The 18,614-nt window shown below is 38.8% G+C and overlaps 1 protein-coding gene across 1 annotated transcript; it reads right to left on the reverse strand.

Moving 5' to 3' along the window:
* Nucleotides 1-1,760: 1,760 nt before the first annotated feature.
* On the reverse strand, nt 1,761-16,986 carry LOC116501604 (GTPase-activating Rap/Ran-GAP domain-like protein 3). Its single transcript, XM_032207199.1, has 12 exons — nt 16,768-16,986; nt 15,770-15,844; nt 14,663-14,774; nt 13,854-13,952; nt 9,511-9,627; nt 8,621-8,793; nt 8,165-8,323; nt 6,131-6,197; nt 4,400-4,507; nt 3,212-3,330; nt 2,655-2,787; nt 1,761-1,795 (listed from the first exon to the last, which is right to left on the reverse strand). The coding sequence occupies exons 1-12, from the start codon at nt 16,984-16,986 to the stop codon at nt 1,761-1,763; spliced, it is 1,416 nt and encodes a 471-aa protein (XP_032063090.1).
* Between the last annotated feature and the right edge of the window lie 1,628 nt (nt 16,987-18,614).

Raw genomic sequence — 18,614 nt, forward strand, 5'->3', positions numbered from 1 at the left:
AGATCCCATGTACATGTATCTTAGTCGATATTTGGGTCCACAGAGGACTGGGTCTGTCAGGCATTGAACATTTATGTTAATAGTAGAATACCCATGGATCCAGAAGAGAACAAGTATGCTGCAGCCTAGTTGGGACTAACGGTATTGCCCACCACTCATATATTTAATTTAATTACAAAAAGGAGGATGAAGAAGATAAGGAGGGGAGGGACCCCCTAGATAATTTGCCTCCTCCATATGACCAACCTTAGAAAATATTTAAAGAAGATTAGGGGTGTCAGGGGCTATACCTTCTGGGGACCCAAACATCTACAGAGCCCTTGATAAAGTTATTAATAGGTCCCCACAAAGAAGTTTGATTTCTGGTAGATACGGGGGCTGAAAGATTGACTATTCAGAATATACCAAGGGGACTGAAAAAAGGGAAAAAGCAAATGTCTGTGGTAGGGACAAAAGGATGTCAATATTCCCTGTGTCAATATTAGAAAACGTCGAGGTGGAATCTGAGACCCATGTGGGTCTTAATGATCTCCTGCTTGTTCCAGAAGCAGAATATAACCTATTGGGAAGGGATTTGATTATCAAAATGGGCTTAAAGCTTATAGGGGAAAATGGGAAAGTCTGGTTATATGCATTAACAAAAGATGAGGGCGATATAGATCCCCGAGTATGGTATAAGGAAGGGGAACTGGGAAAGTTGGAAATGGAACCCCTAATGGTAGCAATAACAGAATCCCAGAAACCTATAAAACAGTATCCCAATCCATTAGAAGGAAGGAAGGGATTAAAACCAGTCATAGACCAGCTATTACAAGGACGGTCTTTAAAACGTATGTCCCACCATAATATGCCTATATTACCCGTAAAGAAAGCTGATGGGACATACCATTTGGTCCAAGATCTAAGAGCTGTGAATTGAAGAACAGTGACTAAATTCCCGGTAGCAGCAAATCCTTATACACTATTAAATCATTTGATACCATGTTGTGGTTTAACCCGGGCGGCAGCTGAACATCACACAGTCATTCACTCACCCTCCCCCCACCCTCTCTGGGATGAGGGAGAGAAATGGGAAAGTGAAGCCTGTGAGTTGAGATAAAGACAGGTTATTAAGACAGAGAAAATAATAGTAATAACAATAATGATGATAATAGTACTACTACTAATGTGTACAAAACAAGTGATGCACAATGCAATTGCTCACCACTCGCTGACTGATGCCCAGCCTAACCCTGAGCAGTCCAGCCCACCCCAGCTAGTCACCCCTATATTTTGTTTAGCATGACGTCAGATGGTATGGAATACCCCTTTGGCTAGTTTGGGTCAGCTGTCCTGGGTCTGTCCCCTCCCAGCTCTTACTGCACCCCCAGCCTGCCTGTTGGCAAGACAGAGCATAAGGCTGAGATGTCCTTGGCTTGGTATAAGCACTGCTCTGCAACAATTAAAGCATCGGGGTGTTATCAACACTCTTCTCATCCCAAGCCAAAACACAGCATTCCACCAGCTACTAGGAAGAAAATTCTGTTCTAACTGAAACCAGGACACCACTCCTCTGTTGACGCAGCCCAGGATGCAGTTGGCCTTTTGGCCTGCAAGTGCACGCTGCTGGTTCATGTCGAGCCTTTTGTCCACCAGAACTCCCAAGTCCTCCTCTGCAGGTCTGCTCTCAATGAGTGCTTCTCCTAGTCTGTCTTCATATCTGGGATTTCCCTGACCCAGGTACAGCACCTTGCACTTGGACTTGTTGAACCTCATCAGGTTCACGTGGGCCCACTTCTCCAGCCTGGAACTTCACCTGAAATGCAGAAGGAAAAAAGGACATTACACTTTCATACCAGTATCAGTTCTAAATACTTCCAATGAAAAGTTATACAGAAAAGTTATAAACATTATGTGGGGTGCTTTTTAACCCAAGTAACAAAGATCTTCCTTGTACTGTATCTTTCACTATAAATAGGCTAGGAGGAGGAAGAAATACGTCCACATTTTGCAGACTGACAACTTGGCTTACTGAGAAAAAGCATATTGCCTGTCTTAAAAACTGAAATTCAGATTCCTTTCTCTTTTCCTCTTCTGTCAACAGTGCAGCAGCAGATTTAAATACATCTAAATGAACAAGATCTACATACATCTTGCATTATCTAGTTGGTGTTCCTTTGTTTCTCTATTATTTATCCCTGTAGATTGATTGTTCACAGATCATGTTACACCAAATTTACTGTGCATTTATTAACTTTAAATTTATTAACTGTTTTGAGACTAGAAATACTTCTTGCCTTTAGTTTTCATTAGTTTAATTAGCTATCGATAGTTTAGCTGTTCATAAATGAAAGGAATGGCCTATGTGAAGTCTGAAAGTTTTCCCACAATTTTATACCTCTTTTTGCTTTATAGTCTTGGCCATATTGCCAAAGACTCATTAAGGTAGTGAAGCTTAATTCTTCCCCTCCTACAGACATGATTTCTTCAAAACAATGCTGCTGTGCATTCAGAAGAGATACTATGGGGCAAAAGCTCAGCCAGGTGTTTCAGATCTCTGGATAAGGTTTCCATCTTCCAGACTCTCAGCCATGAAAACAAAATCTTTTAACGGATTGATTTCATTTTACTAAAGATAATAATCAAAGCTTCAAGCAGCCTGGAAACCATGTTACCTTCTGAAGAAGAAAGAGGACATTCTGGTATTTCATAAGCCGTCGGTGCTTGAGGAGAACTTGAACTCATTTCCTTAGAACTGCTATGAGATGATCCCCTTACTGCAGCAGTAGCTTTAAAATAAATATCTGACTGAAATCACAAAGAACTCATCATTAGTACAGCAAAACTTTCTTAAACACTTGCTGAAGAAGAGCTTAAATGTTTGTCCACTATGTTCTATTGCCACTGTTGCTGTATTGCTGCTAAGTTAACTACAGCTGGCCACAGAAAGGCTATCTCACTGTAAATGGGGAGAACTTCTGTGATGTTCAGAAGAGCATTTGCCCTGTAAATAATCAAATACTTCAGCTCTGCATTACTGCAAGCAATAAAGGACAGTTAGATCAATTCTGATTCTCACTGTACTCACTACAAGCTAAGAACACACAAATTAACAGTTAATGCAAATCAGAAAATGTGTCAGTTTTGGTTTGGTTTGGGCTTCAGCAACTCTTTATGTGAATTAGGTCCCAACACCTCACAAATAGGCAAACATGCTTTTCTCGTGTCTTACCCTTGATGCTACAAGCTGAAGCTCAGGCACAACTGCTGTGTGGACTAAGTTTCCACTCACCACTAATCGGATCTCAATGGAATCAGTAGTGAAGGCAAGGATAGAAGGGAAAGCACAGACTGCAATGAAACAAAAATTATTTTGCAAGGAAGAATGATTAATGTAAATGTTTCTCAGATGCTCCCTGAAAACAATTCTTGACTATCTGACCTACTCTGGTATCTCCCTTTCCTATGACAAGATTTGTCTACTGTACTGTTGGACATTCAGATACAAGCCTGAAGAAAACTTCACTCTCCATGCCTCGCAGAATATAAACTGAATGGAAAATAAAAAACAGAAAAAAAGAGAAAGGAAAAAACAAAGTTTATCAGAGGAAAAACTTGGCCCCAAGGCTCCACTTATTAAAGATACCATATGCAGAATCTTAGCTGAAGTGGCATCATGAATGCAACACACTTAGAGAACCACAGAATCATCTAGGTTGGAAAAAACCTTCAAGTCCAACAATCAACCTGACCTACCAGGAAGCATGGCTGAAAGCACGACAGACACCAGTAGAGTCAGATCATGCTCCATTTTATTGCCCGAATAGCCTAACTTTTATAGTGAACTTAACAGGGGCGGACAGTGTTTCACACAAGATTATTGGTCAAAAGCACTCAGACAAACAACTACAAGAAAACAACCCCGCCTGCAAGAAAACAACCCCTCTTGTGATTAGCAGTCACGTAGACCTTGTCCTTGAAGCCAGAGGCTGGTAACAATATTTTTCTAAATTCCTCAATTGGGCGATGTGGGAACACTGTCATGGGAACTTCTCATAGTTGCCCTGGTAGCTTGGTTTGCTCAGCTGCAGCAAGCCATGGGATTTTTGCTGTTTCAAAAAATCCTTCAACACCTTGGTGTTATGTCAACACCTCTCCAGGGATAGGGATTCCACCACTTCCCTGGGCAGTCCATTCTAACGGTTAACCACCCTCTCCATGAAGAAATTCTTATTTATAGGAATTTATTAACCCATATTTATTAAATTTTATTATATTAAAAATAGATTTATGTATGTTAAATTATTTTTAATTTGATATTTATTCTTATATATTCCTAGCACACATGCTGCAATTCCACCAACAGCCAAGTGCAAGCCTAAACAGTAATGAAAAAAGGGTAAAAGAGGTATGTTCTTACCAACAGCATAAGGAACTTGATTCCAGCTAAAGTGAAAGTCGTAAGCCGATGACTGGACGAGTGGAGAACCTCCATTAAAAGGATACACCTTTCTATATTGGCAAACATCTGTAACAAAAAAAGGAAAAAAAGAAACCTCCAATATCTTACAGCACAAATGACAAACACCAACATTATAGGTAGATTTTACAGAAGTGTGGATAATACACAGATAAATATCAAACATTTATGTAGAAGACCCTCTATATCGAAACAGACCATAAGGGAAACGTGCTTCCTTTGTGAATACATTTACAAGATAAAAATAGTAGAGCTACATTTTAATACCTTGTCAGATTTCACAACGTAAGTATTGTTCTGTTTCAGCAACCATCAGCTCCTTACTTTGTCTATGGATGGAGGAATAGTTAAGAACATTTCTGAAAGTGATGTAAGCAGAGCTGTACCCCTCTGACTGTAAGAACTACCCTTCAAGCAGCCACATACTAGCACAGTTTGTGTTCTTTGAGGATTGTAATACACATGGCATACTACAGATACCAAGATTTCATTAATCATATAACTTGTGAATCTACTACTTCTCTATTTTTAGGTAAAATCTCTTTTTTCTTTTTTTTTTTTCTGTAATTGCTGTCCTTAAACTTAAACTAACTTTATATCCACAAGTGTAAAAAAAAGGTCTTGTTTGAAATCCAAACTTAGAACACTGTCAAATCATGTGTTTTCATACTTGTTCCATGATGATACTTTCATAATTGTAAAACTGTCACAAGACCATAAGAGGTTTCCCTGTGACAGGGCCCTACCAATAGGGATTCAAGTTGCTGCAACCCTGTGCAACAGGCTTTAAGACCTTAGGATCAACCAACTTTGTTAGCTTTGGCTCTGTGACGAGCCTACTAGAGTAGGACTGATTCTGCACAGAAGTACAGGTTTGGGAATTCACACTGCTCTGTCTCAGACCTTTTACTTCTGAAGCAGTACTGAGTGAACCAGAACTAGGTAGGATTTGTTAAACTACCGAAACCAATGAGGCCTCACAGAGCATACAAAGATACACTTTAGAGACTTTTTCCCTGTGGTACCAATCTAACGGCCAATGCTAGAATACGTAGATGTATTGATCCTGTTTCCATCAATGCTCTCTTTAGAAAGGCAAATAGGACATGCCATCTGAAACAGAAAGTTGTGCTTTGTCCTTCAGCATCACTTCATAAAGGACGTTTCATACTTGTAACTTTGATTTTCCTGAGGACTGAAAGCAAAACTACATGCGTACAGCACAGAAGAGCATATCCATATGAAATCCAAGGCCGTTTTATAAAAAGAGATTAAGAGAATTACAATTTTAAAATGTGCCAGCACAAAGAAGTGTGCAGAAGGAAAGAAAGCACAGTGACAGAATGGGAAAGCAGAAAGAAGAAAAGGGGTGGAATACTAATTTGTACATGTCCTAGAAACACCCAGTGTGAGACTAGGCAAACAATAAGATAGATCTGAAGAAATAGGACTTTTGTGAGTAAGATGGTAATGTCTGTCCAATTACACACACCACAATAAAACAGTACTTCCATTTCTAGTCCTTCTAATATGCACTTAAATTGAAAAAAAAAAAGTATTTTGAAATACTTTCCATGAAACACTGAAACTTTAAAATACAGATCTAAACTCCAATGAAGAAAGAATTACATGTTGAGATATTATCATTTCCAGTCTTCCCTAACTACTTACAGTTATAACATAATAGTAGGCCAGCTTCACCATCTTCATATACATCAATAGCTGCAACAAAATTTACCTGCAATGATAATAGGAAAGGGTAATGATCAGGCAGATAGGATACTGATGTTACTATGACCAGGTTTTGACTAAGAAGCAATCAAATCAGTTGGTGCACAATTACAGATAAAAGAAAAAAAAAAAAACAAAAACTATTTCTTTTTTGTGATTCATTTTCAGGATGCCGATAGGATGGAAATCAATTTCTTTTGTATTCAATGCTGTATTTCAGTAATGCCTATTCAATTTTGTACCTTCAGTATAAATACATACCTACAGTATAAAATGATACAAACATACCTAATGTACTTGACAATATAAATTTTGGGAAACTGAGTTATTCCAGGGTAGCTTTGAATTAACATGCTATGCTAAAAATAGCAATTCTTTCCAAAAAGTGAAATCTAAAAAGCTCAACTGAAAATCATGACTGGCAGAAAGATCAAAAGTGCCAATTACTGGATCAAAACCACTAACAGGTACATTGATTGATGTGGATGTACTTCAAGAATTACTGAATAAGCTGAATTTAGAAACTGAGAACCACTGCTGGATAAACTAAAATGGTTTTTGCATAGCATAGGCTACTTATATTCTCATACTTTAATCCTGTATTTGTCTTTTACAGTTAAATTAAAAGAAAAGCAAGACACCCATAAGTAGTAGTATATACATTCAGAAAAGGAGACCTCCCTGATGAAATACTTAAGACTGGATTAGACAAATGTCTCCTAGACCACACTATTTGCTACTTGGGCAGGGCTGGAGATTGACTTCATGAACTTCATGGCTTTCCTTTGTGCAATAAAGTAGGTGTTCTCTTGATTTAAGACAAATATAAGGCAAGAACTGTTAAACAGACCTGGAAGCTTATATATATCTATACAAAACACATTTTGACCCATCCTTTGTAGCAACTGAAAGACATTTCTGCTTTGTGACCTGTGGAAATAATTTGGTAACCAATTTCAACAACACAAAAATCACTGGCACAGATCTAATTAACTTCCTGCTTTGTCTGTGTTCTCAAAGGAAATAAGGGTTACTGGGGAAGAGAACAGAGGGGGACGATTCTTGACTGTCCACATTCTTTAATTGTATTTCCTTCTTAATCCAGATTAAAATAGATTCCCATTGCTGTGGAGAATCTTAACACTGTATTGCCAATGCTAGGAGTACCAACCCTCTTCATCATCAAATCTGAATAAAAACACAGATGATTTAAAAAAAAATCAACAAGAAGCATCAAATCAAAAGAGATGTCCCTTATACCATTATGAGCAGAGAAGTCAACAGAACACAAGAGTAACCCTGTAAAAGGTTCTTCTTTTTTTTTTTTTAAATTACGCTTAAAGCTATACATTCACATCCATATTAAGAAATTATTGAAATTATTTGATTTTCAAAATGCTGAAGATCATTATCTTCCCAGCAACAGGAAACATTTGAACCCTTTTCCAAAAATCAGGATGTTTACTTAAATCCCAACCTTATGTCCCAGTTAGTAAGATACAGTTAATGTATTACTTGGCTGGGCAGCAGTTTAGAACTAAAAGATATACACAAATATTTCAGTTTTAGTACATGCAAATAGGCAAATCTGAATGAGATAATGGTGGCCAAAACCTGAAATTATTTTGCTGCAACCTCCTAAAGAATAAAACACTGAGACCATGAAGAAAAGACAAAAATCAAAATATTGACTAAGGAAGGAGAAAAAGTGGCTTTGCGTTTATACTGACAACAATATTCCAGAGCTTGAAACACAGGCTCTTTCCTAATATGTCATACCTTATAACTACCTCTCTTAGGAGTGATTATTATCACACATTCCAAAAGGAAAAAATGCCTCAGAGTACTCTAAAGGAGAAGTTAAAAAAGTGAAAAGTAAAGGAGAAGAGAGGATCTCCGTAAATGCTGCTCCCAGGAGGTCAGCACAGCATGGACCAATTCTGCAAGAAAATAGTTTAAATGCTAGAAATTTACTTTGTTTGCTTCAACATGATGCAGACTATAGGACTCCCCAATACTTTCATTAACTAAATCAAACTGATGCCGATACGCCGCACAGATCATATCGTCACTGTCTCCAGAAGGTCCATCCACCAGTGTCGTAACCACTGGAGGGTCAGAAAGGCATATTTCCTATGAGATAAATAATAGTATTATTCTCTTTTTCAGGCTCTTAGTGTGAATATTGCATTACTCCATGAATTTACAAGGGTGTAATCTAAGCAGAGAAGCATGATACAGAACAAGATGACAATTTAAGAAGTCTGAAATATTTCTTTGGCATATCAATGATGGATCTCCATTGTATTGCTTTTCACTTACATCTGTCTGGAGGTTCCAGATGATAAAATGCATGCTCTTTGCCTTTTTCCTCCACTAGCTGAGTGCTGCCCAGTCTGTAAAAGTGATTAGTGATTAGATTACACATACCCAGATGTACTGGAACTCATCTACTGGAGATTCAGGTAATGACGGCACAGAGCTGCTGGTTAAACTGTTGCATGGATTGTATTTCTTTATGATGAGAAGTAGTTTGTTCCGAATAGCCACAACAATCCTCAGTTCACTGCCATGGTGAGTATTAATGGCATACAAATGGCAGCCTAAGAAAAAAAAAAAAATTTAGGTTGTAAGTATTTGGGGTAAAGACTGTTTTTTTTATTTTTTAATTTTTGTTCTGTATTTGTATGATGGTTAGTACAATGGGTATCTGATACCTGAGCACCACACAATTACAAACATCCCAACAGGATAATATTAAATTCTAGAAAAAGACAAAAGGCAGTAAGTCTTTTGAAAACTATTTTCCCCCTTACTCCTTTTGCAAGTAAAAGAGTAAATATATGTTTTTTTCTTTACTATTCTGTAGTTTCCAGCTTTCCAAGGAAGCTTGATGCTGAATATCGGAAAATGTTTACATCTACTAAAATAATCTGCAATACCCAAAATATTCTAAGCATTACTAATTAAAAAAGATTTGCCATTGTTCTTCTACCTCACAGTGACCTTTATTTCAGTCTTACATCCATGCGTAATTTTTCTTATACCCCTCAATCCCGAAAGCAACATATCTGTTTTTCACCAGAGCTTTTCATCAGCAGTGATTGCCAAGTAACATGGTATTTTTTTACCAAGTTCTCAAATGATAGGCTGGACCGTACCCTATGTTATTTTCACACATAAGCTTAAAGTTTGAATTAACTGTCCAGAGATAAAACTAAAGGTGAATACCTACAACAGCCTCAAGGGAGCTAATAAACCCTGGCAACTACTGGCACAATACCACAGTGGACACTTTTCATACAAGATAATAAAGCTACCTTTTGTTCTCTCCAATTTATTTTCTCTGCAGTCATATTTGCTTCTTATCATCTGCTTTGTTTCTATATCTTTTTGGACAACACTCAATCTGAAGACAAGGAGACGAGAGTCTTTTCCTGAAGATGGAGAAAGTCAGGAAACAGCAAATTAGAAAAAGACAGCGGTGGTTTGAAATTAATACTTCCAAAGAGATGAATCACCTAACAGACAGCATTGCCATAAAAGCAAAGTTAAACAATTTTGCTTCTCTGAGTGTAAGCAGCAATGTGACAGGAAGACTGCTTGTGAACTCTATCTAGACTCTACAGTTCCAGTAAGCAACCCTTTCAGTTCACTAGCAGAGTTTCCCATCAGATGGTGCTGCGGCAATAAATAATAGGAGCCTCAAAACAGTGAAACCTACACTGCTAGAAGACGGTGAAAATACGACAGATACAAACTAAAGGCAAGGGAAGAAGGGTTAACTTTAAATTCTGGAACCATCCAGCCTAGCAGCTGATACCTGGATCCTTAACAGAGTCTGAAAACCTTTTGGATGCGGACTGGTTTTGCTTATCAGTTCTTCAAAGTTAGGCAAGTTAGGTTCAAGGCATATTCCAACTGCAAAAATAGCACAGCATCCACCACCACGGCTAAATGTTTTTTTCCACAAAGATAGACATGCGTGGAATACACAACTCCGAAATTTAAAATAAATAAATAAATAAATGACACACTACTATTTGCAGTTGGAAATAAGCTATTGTTAAGAGTAGTTTCTTAACTAAAAGCCAAGTTTCTTAAAATGCAAGTAAAACAAGATTTTCTGACAAAAGAATACTCTCTTACTAGTCTAGCTGGTATAGCTGGAAACATAAGCATGCTTTCTTAATATACATGTATAGTCAGCGTGGATCCAACCGTAAATACAAAAGCAAGATCACATGTGCTGCCTTCAATTCTGATAATAGATAAACATGAATCAGGGCAGCTTCTGGAACCTTTATGACCTTCTTTTCCCATAGAAAGTGTAAGAGAAAAGAAGATGCAATGGTTCCTTAAGTCCACCACAACTTGAAACACTGATCAACCAGCAAATTCTTACTGTCAACACTGATAAAAGGAAAATGAAATATATGCAATCTCTCTCTTTTCAAGAACTTACATACAAGAATGCGTGCTTCCATGAATGAGTTCATGGAGGAAGAATGGCAAGCAAAATTCACCCTTTTGAAAGGAAGGCTAGAAAGCATAAGCTAAATCAAATGTTCAAGAACAGCGTTACTACTCATTAATTCAGCTCTGCCTCTTTGTCAGGTGTGTCCTATAGGATGCATCCTAGAGATTGCACTCCTCAATGCGTTCCTCTTTCAGGATACTAGTTGTTTTGCAAATGTCCCAAATAACCCCACTGCGGTGTTACATCTGTGGCTGCTCATGAAACTGACTATCAGCCAAGCTTTTCTTTGGTGTCGTTTTTTTTAAGAGAGTTTTTCTTCACCTCCTACAGACTTGATTATTCCAAGTGAAGGAGCTCTTCCTCCTTCCCCCTCACCATGTCTAGGTGTTTCACAAAATAAGTTGTAGCAAAAAAATAAACAAATATGTTTGGAGGACAAAGTGGATCCACTTCTATAACTCATCTCTCATTACTAAGACAAATTTAATCAACATTAGAAAAGAGAGCACTGCTACCAAAGCAATTTCTGCATCTGTCATTAATACCACACGTATTGTTGGTGCCTGAAATACCCCCTTCTTTTGGTATGCTGACCTGAAAAATCTCAGTGATAGCATTATCTTCAGTTCTAGTTTCACTGTTAACATTTCCTCTCTCTCAGAAATGCAGAGGGTAGTAGGAAGCAGTAGAAACAGGATTTTCTTCTGAAATGAGCTACCTTAAAGTGATCTCAAACCTGGTTGTTAGAACTGAGTGCTGGATAATACCACATTCTATGGAAACATTTTCATAACACAAACATCAGTCTTTCTGCTTGAGTCTTAAAATACCAGTTCTACATCGATGCACTTGAAGTCCATCAGAAGGACGCATTTAAAGTACATACAAAGTTAACCTTTTAATATATTATTGTATCCTAAAAACCCATAGAGTCTTTAATACTAATTTGTACACCCAATATAAGATTGCTTTTACCCATCTAACATTTAACTAGACTAAGGCATAGTCTGAAAATAAAGGGCAATGAGAACTTCCGCTCCAGATCTCAGTTTCACTATGGTATACAAATACAAAACAAAAGGCAAGGATACTAGCAAGAACAAAAGACCTTTCTCTCCTCTAAATGATTCAGAAAGCACCCACAACAGCATTCAAAAATCTCTTCAACTTTTTACACAAAAACTCTTTATCAAAATATGCTTGAAGCATCATGAATTGATGCCAGTAATGCCTAATCCTGTTACCTCAAAATGGCTTGTAACATCTCTCTCTTCAGGTTTAACCAATCATCACAGCGTTTTGACTATTAAATGCAATTATCTATTCTAGAAGTTTCATAAACTAAGCTTCAGATACAACTACCCTTTTCAGATCTTCAAAAATGTCACCCACCCGCCAGGTGTCTTCAGAGATGACTGCAAATGCCTCTCAGGTAATCTCAGCTGGTTCTGCAAGGGTTCCAGGATGAATTTCATCAGGTCCAGCCAAAATGGGCAACTCCCAATGATATGAAAGGAACCACATTTTACCCTTAGCTTGGGTAAATGTCACTTCAGCTAATATTGAGCAAACAGACATAATGTGGTAAAGAACAATAAAACAACCAGATTTCTAATTATTTTATCTGTGTTACACATACAAATCCTGTTCTTGCACTGTCCGTATTCACTTCACAGACTTTTGGGTAAAAAGTACCTAATTGAAAAAGTGCATATTTTAGGGACATTTAATCCTTTTGAAATGAGGGTAAAAAAAAAAAAAAAAAAGTTGTTTGGACAGTTTTTTTTTTTTTTTTTTTTTTTTTTTTTTTAATACCAGAATATTCAAGAGAATATAATCTATAGCACTAGAATGTGGTTACACATCACAGAACAAAAACCAGTAACACATTTGGTAGAACAGTGACAGCATAAGTAATTTCCTCCACGTTTTTGTACAACTGAACAAACACATTATTCAGCTAGGGAGATTTCCAGAGTGTTGAGTTCTAAGAGTAGCTGGAGACCATCTATATACTGGTGGATGACAAATCTGACATGCACCAGTAATATCTACCTTCAGCCCAGAAAGTTAATCATATCCTGTGCTGCACAAAAAGAAGTGTGGCCTAGAAGGTCGAGGGAAGTGATACTCCCCCACTCCACACTGCCCCTGTAAGATACAACCTGGAGTACTGGGTTCAGCTCAGGTGCCCCCAGCACAAGAAGGACATGGACCTGTTAAAGTGGATCCAGAGAAGGGTCACAAAAATTATAAGAGGGCTGGAACACCTACAAGAAAGGCTGAGAAAGCTGTGTTCTTTTAACCTGGATAAAAGAAGGCTCTGAGGAAACGTTATTGTGGCCTTTCAATACTTAAAGGAGGCTTATAAGAAAGAGAGAGAGAGAGATTTTACAAGGGCACGTAGTGACAGCACAAGGCGTAATAGTTTCAAACAGAAAGACGGTAGATTTAGCAAAGAATTTATTCCTTATATCTAATCTATGAGAGTGGTGAGGCACTGGAACAGGTTGCCCAGAGAAGATGTGGATGTCCCATCTCCTGAAGTGTTCAAGGTCAGGCTGGATGAGGCTTTGGGCAACCTCATCTACTGAAAGATGTACCTGACCATGGCAGGGAGGTCGGACTAAAAGGTCTTGAAAAGTTGTTTCCAACCAAAACCATTTGATGATTCAATATGGCCAGTTTCAGGTTTGCTCTGAAGCATGATTCTAAGCATCTAGAGATTTTTTTCTACACCTTTTAGAAAAACAAGCAAACAACAAACAGTACTTGTTGTATGCATTCTCTTATTCTAAATGAGGCATCTAATGCACTTGCCACTGATAAAAACATGATTACCTCAAGACACTTACAAACCCTAAAGCCATAGGGCATGTATGTAAGCAGCCCAGGGGAAATCAGCAAAGGGAAAGCAGTGGAAAGATCTGAAAAGGAGAACAATAAACTCAGAGCTCAAAAACCTAATTACCATAATTAAGAATAGCTATGTGATGTGACAAAAGGTGATTATATAAATCTAGTGCTGTGGGAATTAAAATTCTACAGCATGCTTCCAAGTTAAAAAACAAAAACAACTCTTAAAGAAAAGCACCTAGGGCATTCCCTTCTACTGGTATGTCTGCCAAATAAACAGTTAAACAGACATTCAAATAAGAACCAAATAACAAGGACCTCTCCTACCTTCGTCTATTCGGGCAATCAAAAGATCCACAGCTTCCAACACATGCATCTGCTTTATTTGGAGAGTTTTATCAAATACTTGAACTGATGGCTGACCATCTGAAAAAGAAAACACACATATTTCTTTAAAATTCTGCTAAAATTTGGTAGTCAATGGTTCTAACTATTTCTTTCTAATAAAATAAGTCTTGTTTTTTCTCACGAAAATGAAACATTCTGCACAAAGCTCGTATGTATGCTGCAGCATCATAACCAGTACTTCCTTATAGGAGTGCTTTATCATTGCCATGGATGAAATTATGCAACTGAAGCCTGAAAGGGACCTTTCTTTCGAAAGTCTGAAAATTTTCACTGATAACTAACTTCATTCCCTTAGTCCCAATGGCCTTATGTGGCACACAGAAGATAAGAGGTCAAACTAGTAAAAGCACTGCTATGGAAGAAAGAGGCTTTCATCACCACATAAGCCTTGTGCTTCATGTTCATTAGTATCATCAAGGGCTAAAAAATCCAGACGCTCCTTGAGTTTGGGTTTGACTTCATAAATCTTTTCAGATGGCCAAGATAACAGCACCTGAAATAACAAAACATTCAGAAATCTGCACAAAAATTGGCTCCAAATAAGAATTCTGATGCAGAGAAAAAATCTGCAGCTAGATTACATAAACGTAATAGATTCACTTGGATTGGTACTCTCCTTGCAGGTGAGGACTTACCAATTACCTAAACAGAGCTTATGAACATTTATTTTGAAGAAAATGGTCAGATACAAAAATAATTGACACAAGAACACAGCATCATTTACTAACCATCAATTAACAAGATGCCAGCGTCTGTAGAAACCAGCAAGGACTGGCCCCAGGAATCTGCACAGACAACTTCATGAGGAAAATTACTGCAGAAAGATTGGGACTCCCAAGGCTATGATGTAACATAAGGGATACGTATTAATTATGCTCAGAAATACTGACCATATAGACACGAATGAGATAAGACAGTGACATGTAAGAACACGTAAATACTTTTGGCAGGGTACATTTCTTAAAAGTATATTTTTTGAATTTGAAATAACAAAATCTAATTAATTTTCTTGCAGAGAAATACTCTCCCTCCCAATTGGATTTGGAGACTAATAAGTATGATACACTCTTGGAACACTGGAATTAAAACCCAAGCAGCTGATATTCAGTGCAACCCTGGAAATTTCTTATTAAACAATTCAAATACAGACTTAAAATATATGCACCACCATGCATATACAGTTTGATTTCATTTCATGGTTCATTTGTCATATTTAGACATGGTACTGCTAAAACTACCTTTCCCCCAAATTGTTCTTTTGTCATGTGTTCTCTGTACTTACCTCCTAAGTTCTGTCCCCTCTCCCCTCTCTTCTCTAATATTAAGTATTAAGCTGCAGTCTGAAATTCTACAAGCACTTCTGAAGCTTCTATATATAAGATGCACCTAGAAAAGTGTAATTTACATTTTTCACTCCTATGCCTTGTAAAAAAAATGTAGTTACAGGAAATAAAAACACAACTAAATTTTGCTTTAAACTTGATAAAGATGTTAAAATAATCAAAAGATGATTGGTTATGGAAAATATTATGGTTTTTTGTTTGTTTGTTTTGTTTTGTTTTGTTTTTTTTTCTTTCATGAAATATGCAGATATAAAAATATCCAGACTTGCATTAGCATGAGAAGTACTACTACCTTCAGGCTCATCCTTTATTCATTTGCTATGGGCTGAAGAATCACTTTAACACACTATACGTTACAACTTTGCTGCTATAGTATCTAATCAGAAAAGTAAATAAACAATATATACAACTGATATACAGTGCTATGCTCAACTGAATTTAGTGGTTTTTTTTTTTTTTTTGAACTCTCCTTACACAAATGGGTTCACTCACCTCCTTTTTACAGAAGCTGGTGGTTGCCAGGGTAGGTGGTGTATCCACTTTCACAGTGGTTTTCAATTTCAGCGCCTAATACAAACAGGTATTTTAATTAAATTAAGGTTTTGTCACTAACATATAACCTAAAGCCTAAGAAGAAAGGACAACTTAGGATGACAAAGTAGTTTACAGCTTGGAATTGCTATTACAGTTATTAAGAAAGAAGGGGAATTATCTATACCCTGAAGAAAGACTGCACTGATCACTATGGAGCTGCAGCCAAAGCCTACATAGCTTATAAAAAAAAGGAAGCTCAAAACATGAAGTGTCCAACATAGTAATCAACAGAACGACAGCATGAAATCATAGAACGGCTTGGGCTGGAAGGGACCTCAAAGATCATCCAGTTCCAACCACCCTGCCATAGGCAGGGACACCACTCACTAGATCAGGTTGCTCAGGGCCTTGTCCAGTCTGGTCATGAACCAAGGATGAGGCATTCACAACTTCTCTGGGCAACCTGTTCCACTGCCTCGCCACCCTCCAAGCGAAGTATTTCCTCCTAACCTCTAATCTAAATCTCACCACTTTTAGTTTAAAGCCATTCCCCCTTATCCTGTCTTTATCTGCTAAGAATAGTTGTTCCCCATCTTTTTTTTTACGTCCTCTTTAAGTACTGCAAGGTTGCAACGAGGTCACCCCGGAGCCTTCTCTTCTGTAGGTTGAAAAGCCCCAGCTCTCTTAGCCTTTCTTCAGAGGAGAAGTGTTCCATCCCCTTGAGCACTTCTGTAGCCCCCCTCTGGACCCGCTCTTAAAAGATAAACATCCTTCTTGTTCTGGGGGGCCCTGACCTGGACACACGACTTCAAGTGGGGCCTTAGAAGGGCAGAATAGAGGGAGACAATCCCCTCCCTTAACCTGCTGGCCATTCCTCTGTTGATGCAGCCCAGGATTCAGCTGGCATTCTGGCCTGCAAGCATGCACTCCTGGCTCATTTCAAGCTTTTCATTCACCAGAACCCCCCAGCCCTTCTCTGCAGGACTGCTCTCAAAGAGTGCTCCTCCCAGTCCGTCTTCATGGCCAGGATCGCCCCAAACCATGGAGGCCATGTTGGGTGCGCAGAGCATGCCGGGAGATGCAGTTCTCGGGCCCTGGACTTCCTGGAGGCCATGTTGGGTGCCCAGAGCATGTCGGGAGATGCAGTTCTCCAGCATGGGCTTTCGGGCGGCCATGTTGGGTGCCTCTTTTGTTCAAAAACACTGCTGCAAAGCTCATGTAACCATCTCCTGATAAGCTGCTAAACTTATCAAAGTGTATCAACATCCTGCCTTCCTGTCACATGCTGGGCCAACATGACCAAATAAAAAAAAGAAGTTGAACCACAACGCTGAGGAAGACTACGGCCTTCATCTTCACGAGCACCAGAGGGACAGAGACAGCCCCCCAGCAACAGTGCGTGCAGTCGCAGAATATACCAGGATGTGCTGTGTAATCCCGGAATTACCAAGATATAAAAAGGGACCCTGGTGGGGGTGAGGTGCGTGCCGTTGGCGGAGCCGAGACTCCCTGGCCGCACAGTGCTGTTTTGCTTGCTGTTGCTTACTCAATAAATTCCTTTCTATGATTAATGCAATGCTCTCTGAAAATTAATTACGGGGGCAACTTATAACAAAAGGAAATGCATTTTTTTTTTTACAAGCTCTTATGCTCCAAAGTTCAGGACCATGGAGTCTGTGATATGGGGTGTTATCTTTTCATTTTACTAAAGAAACTGAAAATGGCTATCAGTAAGAAAAAAGATGAAAAATGGATGCTGACAGTATAGTTTCGCTAAGGAGATAATGTGACATTGAGAAAGCATGTTTACTGCGCAATATTTGTTGGCATGAGAGTCATCAAAGATAGCAAGACATTCAAAAGCAGCTCTAATTGAAAATAGTGGCATGGTGTTAGCACAATGAAATGGACCACAGAAGCCTTATGACAGAAACACAAGGGTATTCTGGCTCCGAAGTAGGGCAGTGCTGATGTGGTGGACACTACTATGTAATTGTGTGCTACAATAGCAAAACAGAAACTTTGTGATGGAGAGAGGTTGGTTGGTTGTTTTTTGAATCTTTTCACTGCTTGAAAGCTTGGCAACAGTTATGTTTAGGGTTAGAGGTTTGTGTTAATAGGCGTTAGGGTTAGGCCTAATATTAGGGGGGCGAGGACAAACCTTGATATTAAGGGGAAAGGCAAGAAAAGGATGGTGGGGGACCCGAAAATTGTGGGGGGGAACCCCTGAAATTGGGGGAGAATCCCCAAAATTGGAGGGTAACCCCAAAACTGGGGGTGCGAAGCCCCAAATTAGGGGAAGGAACCCCCAAATTGTGGGGAAGAACCCTGTAATGTAAAGGTGATACACCAAAATTGAGGGGAAACCCCCAGAACTGGATGGGAACCCCCTCCTCCCCCCACCCACCCAAAAAAAAAGGGAGGGCATAGGAGGGCAAAAAACGGCGTCCTACAGCAAGCTGCGAGGTTCAATTTTCCAGGGAACTGAAAAATGTAGTTTTTTGGCACTGGGTTTCCAGGAAGCCATGTTGGCTTCCCAGAGCATTGAGGGAGGTGTAGTTCTCCTACTGTGTAGAAGCCGCTTACTGGGCGGCCATGTTGAGAATACGGGGTTGTTGAGAATACAATACAACCCTAACGGTTGCATATAGCAAACAAATCCTTCATCGTCTGACCCGAGAAGCACTCTCCATTCACGGAGTCAAAGATGCAGTGCAACTTGGAAGTGTTTAGAATTAAATCAACAACTTTTTTGCTGTGGCATGTATAAAAAGCACGGGCAGAGCTTGAGAATTCAGGCCAT

Source organism: Aythya fuligula, unplaced genomic scaffold, assembly GCF_009819795.1.
Source record: "Aythya fuligula isolate bAytFul2 unplaced genomic scaffold, bAytFul2.pri scaffold_52_arrow_ctg1, whole genome shotgun sequence".
In the NCBI taxonomy this organism is placed as follows: domain Eukaryota; kingdom Metazoa; phylum Chordata; class Aves; order Anseriformes; family Anatidae; genus Aythya; species Aythya fuligula.